The 13589-nt window shown below is 39.6% G+C and overlaps 1 protein-coding gene across 9 annotated transcripts in view; it reads left to right on the forward strand.

Moving 5' to 3' along the window:
- Positions 1–13589, forward strand: part of HNRNPM (heterogeneous nuclear ribonucleoprotein M) — a 58380-nt gene that overhangs the window by 10297 nt on the left and 34494 nt on the right. For 8 of the 9 annotated variants that reach the window (XR_001362962.1, XM_014543267.1, XM_014543268.1 and 5 more), the window contains exons 2-5: positions 1378–1547; positions 10958–11010; positions 11913–11920; positions 12006–12099. Coding sequence is in view for 8 of the 9 variants with exons in the window: in XM_014543267.1 (XP_014398753.1) it covers positions 1378–1547; positions 10958–11010; positions 11913–11920; positions 12006–12099 (325 nt within the window). In the remaining variant the exon portion in view is untranslated. Of the gene's footprint in view, positions 1–1377; positions 1548–10957; positions 11011–11912; positions 11921–12005; positions 12100–13589 lie in introns of those variants that run through there. The other variant, XM_014543274.1, reaches the window with a different exon arrangement.

The raw sequence follows: 13589 nt of genomic DNA on the forward strand, positions 1-13589 counted from the left end.
TTTGTTTGTTTTTGTTTAGAGAGTGGAAAGGGTGGGGGAGAGACACAGAGAAACATCTATGTGAGAGAGACACATTGATTGGTTGCCTCCCGCACATGTCCCAACCAGGGCCCAGGATCAAGCCTGCAACCAAGGTACATGCTCTTGACTGGAATCAAACCCAGGACTCTGTAGTCTTCGGGCTGACACTCTATCCACTGAGCCAAACCGACTAGTGCAGTGATGGCGAACCTATGACACGCGTGTCAGAGGTGACACGCGAACTCATTTTTTTGGTTGATTTTTCTTTGTTAAATGGCATTTAAATATATAAAATAAATATCAAAAATATAAGTCTTTGTTTTACTATGGTTGCAAATATCAAAAAATTTCTATATGTGACACAGCACCAGAGTTAAGTTAGGGTTTTTCAAAATGCTGACACGCCGAGCTCAAAAGGTTCGCCATCACTGGACTAGTGCTTACATTCCCACTTAAACAATTAAAAACACATACACACACAATAAAAGGCACTTTTATTTGTGAAGCTAAAATTGATTGGGTCTGTGTGTACCACCTCATTTCTTAATCTCATTCCATGAGATCTTAATCTTTTTTTTTTTTTAAGTTTTTTTGTTTGTTTGTTTTGTTTTTGTTTAGAGGTAGAGGAAGGGAGAAGGGAGAGAAACATCAGTGTGAGAGCAGAACATTGATTGGCTATCTCCTACAGAGGATTGAGCCCACAACCTGGACATGTACCCTGACCTGGGATCGAATCAGCAACCTTTTGGTGCATGGGATAGTGCCCAACAGTGCCACACTGGCCAGGGCCTTGTAAATCTTTCCTTCTCTTTTCATATTTCTGTCTTGGAACTAAAGCACCTCAGGCAGGGAGTTGGCCTCTTACTCCCATTTCTGTTATGCCCCGTAGGAGTGTGAGAATGACTAGGAGAGCACACTTTTCTTGGGACCAGTTTCTTTTCTTTTTTTTTCCTTTTAAATACATGTTTTATTGATTTCAGAGAGGAAGGGAGAGGGAGAGACAGAAACATCAATGATGAGAGAGAACCTCTGATCAGCTGCCTCCCGCATGCCCCACACCGGGGATTGAGCCCACAACCGGGAATTGAACTGTTACCTCCTGGTTCATAGGTCAGCACTCAAACCACTGAGCTACGCCGGCTGAGCTGGGACCAGTTTCTTGATAGGTGGGTTTAAGGGGTGCACTACTGCAGCTTTCTGCTCTATGGGACACTTTAGTTTAAATGTCTCATCAAAATTAATATTAGTCTTGTGTTGTATGTAACTTTGTTTGAATTGTAAACCTGACAAATGATATACTATCTTTTATATTGTGCTAACATATGGACCCTCTTTTCTTTTTTCTTTTCGATTCAGTGAAGGAGAACGACCTACTCAGAATGAGAAGAGAAAAGAGAAAAACATAAAAAGAGGGGGCAATCGCTTTGAGCCATATGCCAATCCAACCAAAAGATACAGAGCCTTCATTACAAACATACCTTTTGATGTGAAATGGCAGTCACTTAAAGACCTGGTTAAAGAAAAAGGTAATGGTACTGGTGGTTGAGTAGGGTAAGAAGGTTGGTGTGTCATCTTTTCTGTGGCTAATTCCTTGGTTACTTTTTGTCAGTGGAAGCTGTCTGGGTAGAGCATGTGTTCTGTCCAGGCTTGAGAGTTAAGCCCTCCTATCCACCCTACTTTTATTTGTGGTCGTGCACCTGTGTGTCAAATAGGGTGGTTTGATGGTCCCTTGGCCTATAAATGATTTTATTGGCTTAATATGATAATAGGGCTTCATTTAAGCTTGAGGGGAGCCTCTTTGTGGTAAGGACATTTTTTTGAATTTTTCATAATAGGTGGGAGAGGTGTTACCTTTTCTTGATCTCTGTCTCTCTTTTTAAGCTTTTAAATTCTTGTGGGAAGGTAGTTTGTTTAAATTTTGTGGATGTTTTTCTGAGATCAAAATTTGGTAGCTGGAACTTGTGCTGTTCAGATTCTAAATTATAAAAACATTAACTTGAGCTAAAATTGTTAAGCTTCCCCCCCCAGGGGAAAATTCTTAGATTGGCAATTGGAGAGCTCAAAATAAGGCCTGTCCTGTGTAATGCAGAGCATTCAGGTCACATCAGTCACAGCCCAGGTGTCCAAATTTGGGCTTAGGGCAGGGAAAACAACAGAAGCTCTGCTGCCACCAGGAGGTCCGAGGAGGTCGGTTGCCTCCATGGGCCTCTGCCTTATCCCCTGCGCACACCAGGGTGTCCTCTCTTTCCCACACTCTTACTCTGTTTCTTCTGTCTTCCTTTCTTTTCCTGATTCCTGACCCTGCTGGTGGCACTCAGGGCTGAAGAGATTGCTCAGTCCTGGTTTAGACAAAACTGTTGATAGAGAACAATTTGTCTAATGCCTTGAAGTCTCCTCTCACCCCACACCCCCAAGGGAAACTGAGACTCAAATTACTCTTAAATGCAGTTTTTTTGAAGGACTGAAAGGTATTGGGGTGTTTTGTTTTTTGTTTTTTTTTTTTGAGTATTCATAATGAAAAGAGATTTGAGCTTGATTTGTCAAATGATTAACATTTCAGTGACAGAGATGCCACTTGGATAGGCTATTTTGGTATGTGTATGGTGCTCCCAGCATTGGGTTTTGAAAATATAAATGGCCCACTGCCATCATTGTCCCATCTCTCAATTCGACCATGACATGCCGAAGCACTAGGCATTGGAACTTCTCTGTACAGTTATGTATGCTGTTCCCATGTAGTATTACTCCAGATAATATAGATGGAAAATGTTTTGGTGTGAGATTTGTTTTCCTGCCTTGATCAGCCAAATCATTCCTGCCAATGCTCCTAGGGCAAGAGTGAAGTTTCTTTTTGTCTGAAGGGCGTGTCATGTGGCATCCCAGATGCAGTGTTCTTGGTTTTTGGGACTGCTGCTTCAATACAAGTTTAGAATTTCTGTACGGTAAAGTTGGGTCTCATTCGAATTAGTTTTTGGAATATCCCCAAATTTGTGTTCTTGTGATTTGGTTGAACCACTGAATGGATACTTCCATTGATAATAAGGTATAGTAGTTCCAAGAACCAGGAATGTGGCTTTGAAAATGCAGAATTTTGTAAGAGATTGCAGGCCAAATTATTTTTTCATTTTAAGGAGTGTGTGAACCAGTTTTGGGACATGATGGATAAAGTAGGTGACATTTTTACTGCTTTACCATTCAGTAATTCAGTTTTGGAAGCCTTAAAGCTGGTAGCAGCAGCAGCAGCCATGACGTTTCTGGATGTAGAAGCAGTTCACCTCAATTTCCTATTGAACTGTATTAAGTGTGGAGCCAGCCTGGTGGTTTATTTGGATACTTCCAAACTGGTTCTCATATTCCTCTGGCATACTGCTATGAATGCCCTGGCTCAGCCCTTTCAGTGTATTTTTGGTGGTGTAATTTAGAATTACAGGTGTGCAGTAAATTAGTTATTTTTAACAAACCTTAAATGTTCTTGCTTAGAACTCCCCTGTATAGGTTAAATTACTTTTCTGTTTAAATTATTAGCCATGTTAGATTGTACATAAAGGATTCATAAGAGAAAGGTAATATTTTTATGGTAATGCTTATATTCAGTATGTGAACTCTAAAAAAAATTTACTGTTTGCATACATATGACTCCTTAAGAAATGTTCTTATTCTTTTTATTATGAGGTTTTCAAAAAAATCTATATTTTTTTAAAATATATTTTTATTGATTCAGAGAGGAAGGGAGAGGGAGAGACAGAAACATCAATGACGAGAGAGAATCATCAATCCACCCACTAGGGGTCAAGCCTGCAGCTTGGGCATGTGCCCTGACTGTGACCTTCTGGTTCATAGGTTGACGCTCAACCACTGAACCACACCATCTGGGCTCAAAATATATTTTTATTCATGTCTTGATATACCAAAAATAAGTTTACTAGGTGTACCAGTTAATGATGGCGGATTTTGTAATCAAAGAAAACACAATAATTTCAAGAGAAACATCAAAAGTGCTTTATTTAACGTAATGTCCATCGCTAGCTACACATTTCCCCCATCTTTCAGGTAATTTGTGGATACCGTTCCAATAGAACTTTTCTTGTTTTGAGGCAAACCATTCAGAGACCCAATTTTCCACTTCTTCGTATGTTTTGAAGTGCTGCTCAGAAAGTGCGTGTGCCATCAATCGGAACAAGTGGTCATCTGAAGGAGCAAGGTCTGGTGAATACAGCGGGTGGGTTAATACTTCCCAGGCAAGATCTTTTAACGTGTCTTTAACTGGTTTTGAAGTGTGTGATGGTGCGTTATCATGAAGCAAAATTACTTTGCCATGTCTTCTGGCACATTCTGGTCATTTCACGATCAAAGCATGGTTCAAATTGATTATTTGTTGTCAGTATCTATCAGTATTAACCTGGTTTTAGAAGCTCATAATACACCACACCTTCCTGATCCCACCAAACACAGAGCATTGTCTTCTTTCTTTAAAAATATATTTTATTGATTTTTTTACAGAGAGAAAGGGAGAGGGATAGAGAGTTAGAAACATGGGAGAGAAACATCGATCAGCTGCCTCCTGCACACGCCCTACTGGGGATATGCCCTTGACTGGAATCGAACCTCGGACCCTTGAGTCCGCAGGCTGACACTCCATCCACTGAGCCAAACCGGTTAGGGCAATAAATCCACTTTTCATCATCAGTCACAATTTGATGCAAAAAAAGACTTTCTTTCCTGCTGTTGAAGCAACATTTTACTGATGACTTTTTGGTTTCCCATTTGTCTTCCGTTCAGTTGATGTGGCACCCATTTTCCTTCCTTGAAAATCTTTCCCATTGCTTGTAATGATCGGAAATTGTTTGCTGAGCAACGTTTAATCTTTCTACAAGTTGTTTTTGAGTTTGACACGCATCTTCATCCAATAATGCTTGTAATTGTTGGTCTTCAAACTTTTTCGGTTGACTTGGACATAGAAATCATCACTTTTAAAGCGTTTAAACCAGTGTTCACAAGTATCTTGAGATGCAGCATGTTCACCATAAGCTTCCGGAAGTATATGATAACTTTTTCTTCAAAATGAAGTAATGAATTAAAACTTCCCACAAATGCTCCTTTTTTGGCACGAAATTCAACATTTTTAAGCATAAAAATAACTGATGTTAACACCTTCAGCAAATTTGACATACGAAGTTTTGAAGCTTGATCACTACAAAATAGCATACATATCAAATCGCATATATATCAACAATTGTGTAACTCCATCTATTGAAAAAAATCCACATTATTAACTGGTATACCTAGTAAATAGTTATTTGAAATCTGAAATATTTATGTGAAATCTGTTGCAAATATGTTTTAAGGTTTTTGAAGACTTATTGCACGGGGGGGAAAATGCAGATAGAGACACATGCTAAAAGCATTAGTCTCAAAATAATCTCTACTATGGGCAAAGCAGAGATTTGGGCTGTCATAACCCAATCACTCTATCAGTCTGCATTTTAAGATTCTGTCCCTGATGAAATTGTCCTGTTTCAGAAAACTAGTGGAATAATTTGTCCTCAAGATCTGAATAATGTTATATCATTGCAGCACCGTCTAATTGCCACCTCTCAGAATTAAGGTAGCAGCTCTGAGATGGCAGGACAGAAGCTTTCTAAGCCTAATCATTAATCATGCCTGAGACTGCCTCACGCACTACTCCCTAATTCCCTGTCTTTCCCCTTCTTCGACATCAGGGTATTTTATAGTACTCGTCTTGAATTTTAGCATTGATCAGCATTCTGGAAGATCCTACTAATAATTCATGTATTATGTAAACTGGCCACTTTCCCCCTGGCTTTTCCAAACCCTTTGTGGGATCACAAAGCTTGTTTGGTGCCCAGCTTTTTTTGGTGGCACTATCATGAAATCAACATTGCTGATTTTTTGCTCACCCCCACAATATCAGTTAAAGACATAAATTAAAGTGTTTCACAGTCCTTAGAATTGAATGCCCTCTTTCCCTGAGCTTTCCCCTTCCTATTCTATGGGACACAGGAAAGGTTTCTATTGTCCTTCCTTTTGACTGTGCTTATTTTTTTTATGGAGATATTGCATGGGGGGAAAAAATGGCAGCTCTGAAGACCAAATTGTTACTGGATTAAAAAATATTTTTTTGAGAGCCAGTGTAATATGAAATTTGGAGATTGCCAAACCAAGTTTGAGAGTGACGTAACGGTCTCAACAGCTGTCTAATTAGGATACACATCTTAAAGTGTTTGTCCATAAGGATTGGGCAAAGAAGTATCATTTCTGTGAGCAAAAGATGATCTTGGGTATTTTAAACTTAAGCAGTGTTGTGCTACATTACTGGGAAGTCCTGTGTAGATGAAGAAAGCTTGGCATGGGGCTGCTTGTTCTGGCCTAACCTGGGAGCCAGCAGGACTGAGCTGCAGCAGCAGTTAAGCACAGAGCAGTGTGAGGAAGAAAAGGAAGGTCAGTGATGTAGTTTACTCTGAATCAATCCCAAGGTTAGCATCAGTCAGTCTAACTTGTGTAAGCAAAGATTTCGTTAAGCACTTAATCCTTCTATTTTTATTTAATGCATCACCTCAAGTAAATTTTAAATTCCAGCTAACACAAAACAAAGGCCCAGAGGGCATGTGTAGTCCAGTAGAAGATCTCCAGTGGCTCTTGGAGATAATCTCCATGGAGACTCTTGGAGAACTTATGAAGAATGGGCTCAATCAGTTTCTAACTTGTCTATAAATTAAGTAAGCACTGTGTAGAATAATTATTTTGCCATATATAAGAGAAACAAGCTATATATATATAAACAACCTATATATATGCTTATATATATTAAACAAGCTTTTCAAATTCAAATATGTAATCTATGCACCCTTCCATTAGAGTGTCTACCTTATTATGAGGTGAAAATGTTTGATAACATGCCCTGGTCTCCTTCCTCCTTTTAAATTAGAGGCCTTTTCACATATGAATTCTCTTTAGTGACTTGGACCTCTGTACTACTCTATTTTTTTTGGGTCCATTTCAGACTTGAGCAGTAAATGAAAACACAGAAACAAACACTCTTTGTGGTAAAAATGCATTCAGAAGTGTTAAGTCAGAGTAGCTCCAAGGACTGCCTGAATTTTGGTTTGTTCATCTCTTTAACCTCCTGGTGCCTTTTATTCTTGAGGATGGATATATATATATATATATATAGTCACTTTTTATTTTTCTCTTTTTGAGATAGTATTTTTAATAATCCACCTAAAAATGATTTCTTGGAGCATTTTAAAGTAAAGGTAGGTGATAACATTTGGCATTATTAGGCTTTTCAGAGTCATAGTTTTTTCCTGCAGATATTTTTATATTTAAGCTGCAATAGAACTTGTCTTAGCAGTCTCCTCTTGGCATTTCATCCATGTTCAACGGGGGGGACGGGGAGCAACAGTAATTTTCATTAATACCTGTGAATTCCATTTTTGTGGCACTGTTGCCAAGGCCAATTTGTGAACTCTGCCTTCACTCCTGGTTGATTGGTCCTTTTATTTATTTCGTTGAATATGGCCAGATTGCTTCAAAGTTTTGTTGATAGTAGTACTGACTACTAAACAGGTCTTCCTATAGGGAAGTATAAATTAGCAACTGTTGCAGAGCCTGTGAGAAGCTCTGCAGCAGTTGCTAATTGATGATCCTTGGGAACAGCACTGCTCATGCTAGAGCCACAGTGACTGCCTCACTTATGACTAAACTGAGAGGAGGGTTAGTATAATGTAAGTGAGAGGGGGGAGCATTTTAAGCAATTTTTTTAAAGCAAAGGATTGAAGGTTGCGTGTGTTTCATCACTAGAATGTTAAGGGTGAAAAGTCCTAATTTCTAAACCTGGCTTTTGTTAAAATGGTTATGACCATGGAGAAAAGTTTGGTTGGGACTTGCTTGGTTTCTAGGTTGCAATGACATCTTTTTGATAAAGTGTCTTTATGGGCACAGACTAGATACTGTCCAAATGCAACAGTATTTGACTTTTGACAACATAGTTACAGTTATCCTTGAGTTAGATACTGTGATTCTTTTATTTATTTTTAAGGTTATTAGGCAGTAGTCACAGTCATAGCTCATTGTAAATAAACTTGGATTCTCTATTCATTGGCTTGACACTACTAGGCTTTTTAAAATATATATATATATTTTATTGATTTTTTACAAAGAGGAAGGGAGAGTGATAGAGAGTTAGAAACATCAATGAGAGAGAAACATCGATCAGCTGCCTCCTGCACACGCCCTACTGGGGATGTGCCTGCAACCCAGGTACATGCCCTTGACCGGAATCGAACCTGGGACCCTTCAGTCCGCAGGCCGACGCTCTATCCACTGAGCCAAACCACCAGTTAGGGCTACTTGGCATTTTCATTTAAGTCAGTGGTTCTCAACCTTCCTAGTGCCGCGACCCTTTAATACAGTTCCTCATGTTGTGGTGACCCCCAATTTCATTGTTACAAATTGAACATAATTAAAGCATAGTGATTAATCACAAAAACATTATGTAATTATATATGTGTTTTCCGATGGTCTTAAGCGACCCCTGTGAAAGGGTCGTTTGACCCCCAAAGGGGTCGCGACCCACAGGTTGAGAACCACTGATTTAAGTGGAGACAAGGGCTGTTGGTGCTCAAATGGCTGCTGCTATTGAAATAAATGGCTCTTAACATGGCTTCAGGAATGGCCACAACTTTTTTGGAATTGCTTTACTTTTGTATGGGTGAAATAAAGACAATTTGTATTACTGTCCCTTGTCAATGGTCATTTTTCAGTTTGCACCTCAGGAGTACATACTCCACACGTTTAAATTTACTAGTCGCTCCTATTTCCTTCATCTCTGCACTGATTCTCCTTCCTGTTTTGTGAAAAGTCCTGGTTTGGTAAACATTTCAGGAAAGGACAAGGAAGGCAAGGCTGTAGACTTAACCTTTGAACACTTGGCTTTCCTGCTTTCAATGCCATGCAAATATATTACTAATAAATATGCCTTTCAAATTGTTAATTAAAAAAATAATTTTATTGCCGAAACCGGTTTGGCTCAGTGGATAGAGCGTCGGCCTGCGGACTGAAAGGTCCCAGGTTCGATTCCGGTCAAGGGCATGTACCTGGGTTGCGGGCACATCCCCAATGGGAGATGTGCAGGAGGCAGCTGATCGATGTTTCTCTCTCATCGATGTTTCTAACTTTCTATCTCTCTCCCTTCCTCTCTGTAAAAAATCAATAAAATATATTTTAAAAAAAATAATTTTATTTTACATTTAAATATCTCCTAGCAATATTTTTAAATCCAATAATAATTTTAATATTTTTTGATCAAAGGAGGTAGAATAGGCAGGACTTATTGAGGCCATTAAGAGGGTTATTTTTACTCTTGTAGTGCTAAACCAAACTTGAAAACTGAGTTGGAGAAGGCTTTACCATTATAAAAATAATACTTTAAAAAATAGCCTGTTTAGAGATTTTCTCCAAATTAACACTTTAAATTTCTGTGTATCATCTTCAAGTTCAGCAGCCATTTTAATGGTTGACTTGATGGGTTTTAACATCTGGGCATGGTGGTCATGAATTGGCAATCCAAACCTTTAGGAAAATCTGCAGAATCTTTTGAAATGCTTTGTTTTTCCCCCTTTGTGTAGATTAGAAGCACGTGAGTCTGTTTAATTGTTTAGTTACAAACTAAGTTTGTGGGGGTTTTTTGTTGTTTTTGTTTTTATTTCAAAGAGGAAGAGGAAGAAAGAGAGATAGAAACATCAATGATGAGAGAGAATCATTGATCAGCTGCCTCCTACATACCCCCCACTGGGGATTGAGCCTGCAACCCGGGAATATGCCCTGACTAGGAATTGAACTGTGACCTCCTGGTTCCATAGGGCACGCTGAACCACTGAGCCATGCCGGCCAGGCCAAACTGAGATCTAAATTTGTATTTAATCTGTATTCTTTATTGAGGAAGTTGAGAAGGCAGCAAGAATAAAGCCTGGCTTAATTCACTGAGGAGAATCCAGGTGCTGCTCTGGTTTTGTGATTGAATATTCAAACATCCTACTTCTGACAGTTGTTGGGCCCACTGCTTTGTGCAGGGCCAGCTATAGAATTGGTGGGGTGTAGAGCAAAATGAAAATGCAGGTCCCCCCTTGTTTAAAAATTAGGAATTTCAAGACCACAACAACAATATTAAACCAAGCACATGGCTCTCCTGAGCGCAGGGCCCCCTGGATTATGCAGGTTGCTCACTCATGTAGCACGCAACACCGTGTGTAACCCTTTGAGCATATACACATTCTTGATATAGCATTTGAGCTCAGTCTAGTGCAGCTGTAGGCAAACTACGGCCCGCGGGCCGGATCCGGCCCGTTTGAAATGAATAAAACTAAAAAAAAAAAAAAAAAGACCGTACCCTTTTATGTAATGATGTTTACTTTGAATTTATATTAGTTCACACAAACACTCCATCCATGCTTTTGTTCCGGCCCTCCGGTCCAGTTTAAGAACCCATTGTGGCCTTTGAGTCAAAAAGTTTGCCCACCCCTGGTCTAGTGGCATTGCACTTTGTGTGCTGTTTACTTGCTTTCACCAGTAAGAGTGTATGTGTAAAACTTCTCCCTTACCCAGAAAGTGAATCACGCGGACTTCTTTCCTATAGATTTGGATTGCCTCTAGTCATGAATGAGAGGTCCAGACAGAGAAATTGATACGGAAATCTGTTTGTGGTGGGAGGAACATCAAGGACATTGTTAATGAGTTTCACCTACCTTTACTGCACACCTGTAATGCCTAGTTCTGTGGTTTAGAGAATATGGAGTGTTTCTGGGCTTTCTTATAAGGCAGAGGCTCCATACAAGGTTGCTGATGATTGTTCTAAATTCCCATTGTTTTCTTGGCTTTTCTCCCTTGGTTTATGTGTCGTCTGGAAACTGATTTGTAGTTGGTGAGGTAACATACGTGGAGCTCTTAATGGACGCTGAAGGAAAGTCAAGGGTAAGTGTCTGAGAGAATTTCTTCTGTGGATTTACTACATGAAAAATGTAACTGTATGGTGGCGTGGAATCGAATGAAATCAGGAAGGCAGTGAGTGCTCATGTTATAGTAGCCATGTTTGATTTTGCCAAACATTTGAGTGGGGTGGGAAGGGATTTGCAAACGGGAGTCCTGCTTTTCCAAATGGCTGGCCAAAGAGCTTTTTGGTATTCTGTTTGGATGCCCAATTTTGATAACTGGGGACCAATTGTAGCATTGTCTCTTTGTTAACAGAGGAATTGGCTGTGTGTGAATTATGCATGGAATTTTAGTGGTGGTATATTAATGTAAAACGTGCGTTCTTGTCTAGAAAATGTTACTCTTGGTTGTTTGCTGAATTTGAAAGTTGTGTGAACCAAAGATTCCGAAAAGATTGCCTTTTTGCCAGTAAATTGTAAAACAAATATTTAAAATCTGAACGTTTAAAATTGGCCTCGTTTAAAGAGAAAATAAACTATTTTCTGTTGTGCAATAGAATGGCTTAGAATAATCAAAAGGATGAGCTCAGTTAATGGAAGGGATGGATTTAGGAGGAGTATGGTAAGGAATTGATTGAGGGAAGCAGATCTAAAGTTTGTGTGATTTCTTGGAGAACCTGAATTTAGGTCTGCTTATTATAACTTCAGCAACTCTAGTGCAATGCTGGTAACGTGCAGGAAAAGGAGATAATAAGGAGCCCAGCTTTTAATAAGGAATGCTAAGCAAGACACTTCTGTCAGCTTCCTCTTAGAAGGGTTAATTTAAAACAACAACCTAACTTTGTTACATAAATCATTTTTATAACTGTCATTGATATTTAATATTTTTTTCTTTTCTTTTCCCCTTTCCTTGCTCTTCTGATTGGTCTGTGGCTTCTTCCAAAGGGATGTGCGTAAGTATTGTCTAGTTACTTATTGGCAATTGAGCCTTCTAAGTTGCAGGACTGGTTTCACTCATTTCCTTTTGACTCTTCTTAGCGTTGTTGAATTCAAGATGGAAGAGAGCATGAAAAAAGCTGCTGAAGTTCTAAACAAGCATAGTCTGAGTGGAAGACCACTGAAAGTCAAAGAAGTAAGCGCTTAAAACACTGGATATCGTTTGTAATTGTCAAGTTGTCACACTATTAGGAGTTAGGAAAAGACAAAAATAGTCCTGGGCTATGTTTTATGGAGCAGGCTAACCTTTGTTGTTTTTCTTTAATATATTTTTGTTGATTTCAGAGAGGAAGGGAAAGGGAGAGAGAGATAAAAACATCAGTGATGAGAATCATTCATCAACTGCCTCCTGCAAGCCCCCCACTGGGGATCCAGCAGGCAACCTGGGCATGTGCCCTAAATGGAATGGAACCTGGGACCCTTTAGTCCGCAGGCCAAAGCTCTATCCACTGAACCAAACCAGCTAGGGCCAACCTGTTTTGTTTTTGTTTTATTTCAGAGAGGAGGGGAGAGAGAGAGAAACATCAATGATGGGAGAGAATCATTGATTGGTTGCCTCCTGCACGCCCCCTACTGGGGATCGAGCCCGCAACCTGGGCATGTGCCCCTGACCGGAATTGAACCTGGGACCCTTCAGTCCGCAGGCCAATGCTCTATCCACTGAGCAAAACCGGCTAGGGCCAACCTGTGTTTTTAATGAAAACGGTCAATCACAGGCTTCAGTAGTCACTTCTGTAAGAACTTTGAATTAGTGGCTGAGTACATCCTGAGTGACTGCTGCCTGTCTTCTAACATCTGTGATCTTAGACCAGTCTGCCATGTGTTCTCAGAGGCATTCAAACTGAGCCTGTGGTTTTCTATTGTTTTTAAAGGATTCTATACCTGTAGTTTTACCCAGTTTGACCCCTATTCTTGGCCTCCTTTTTTCTTTTTTAAATTGAGTTTGTCATGACTCAAATCCTCTTTGAGATCTAATTCAAATCAAGTACCTTCTCTCCCTTGAGGAATAGGGTTTTTTAGATTTTATTTTTATTAATTCAGTCCCTCGGCTTTCTTTTTCAATACTTACTTGAGGATATGTTTTATTGATTTTTACTTAGATGGGGAGAGAGAGATGAGAAACATCGATGAGAGAGAGAAACATTGATTGGTTGCCTCACAAGCTCTCCAACTGGAGAATGACCCTCCACCTTTTGGTGTACAGGATGATGCTCAACCACACTGGCCAGTGCCCTCCTTGACTTTTTTTTATCTGTTCTTCTTGGAGGAAGATCAGTATATTCAGAGCTCAGGGAGGAAATTGTAGTAGGGTTTAAGTTCTCTTGTGTGTTGGAGGTGATACAGAAAAAGGCAGAGTTCAAGAATAGTGTCAATACCAGAGCTTTAAAGACCTGTCTAGACTTTACACAGGAGTCAGATGCCTGAATAATGTGAAAGATAGTGATCTAGAGGGGTGTTTTCAAACTTTTGGAAAATTCACTGATGGGGTTAGCAGGAATTACAAAATCCCATTGAATCAGTAAGAGTCAGCTATACCAAGCATTGTGAAGATCTGGGAGTTCTAGATTATGTCAGCTAATTGGGTCACCTCCCTCCCCCTTTATTTTATTTTATTTTATTTTATTT

The sequence above is a fragment of the Myotis brandtii genome, unplaced genomic scaffold (assembly GCF_000412655.1).
Source record: "Myotis brandtii unplaced genomic scaffold, ASM41265v1 scaffold321, whole genome shotgun sequence".
Taxonomy (NCBI): domain Eukaryota; kingdom Metazoa; phylum Chordata; class Mammalia; order Chiroptera; family Vespertilionidae; genus Myotis; species Myotis brandtii.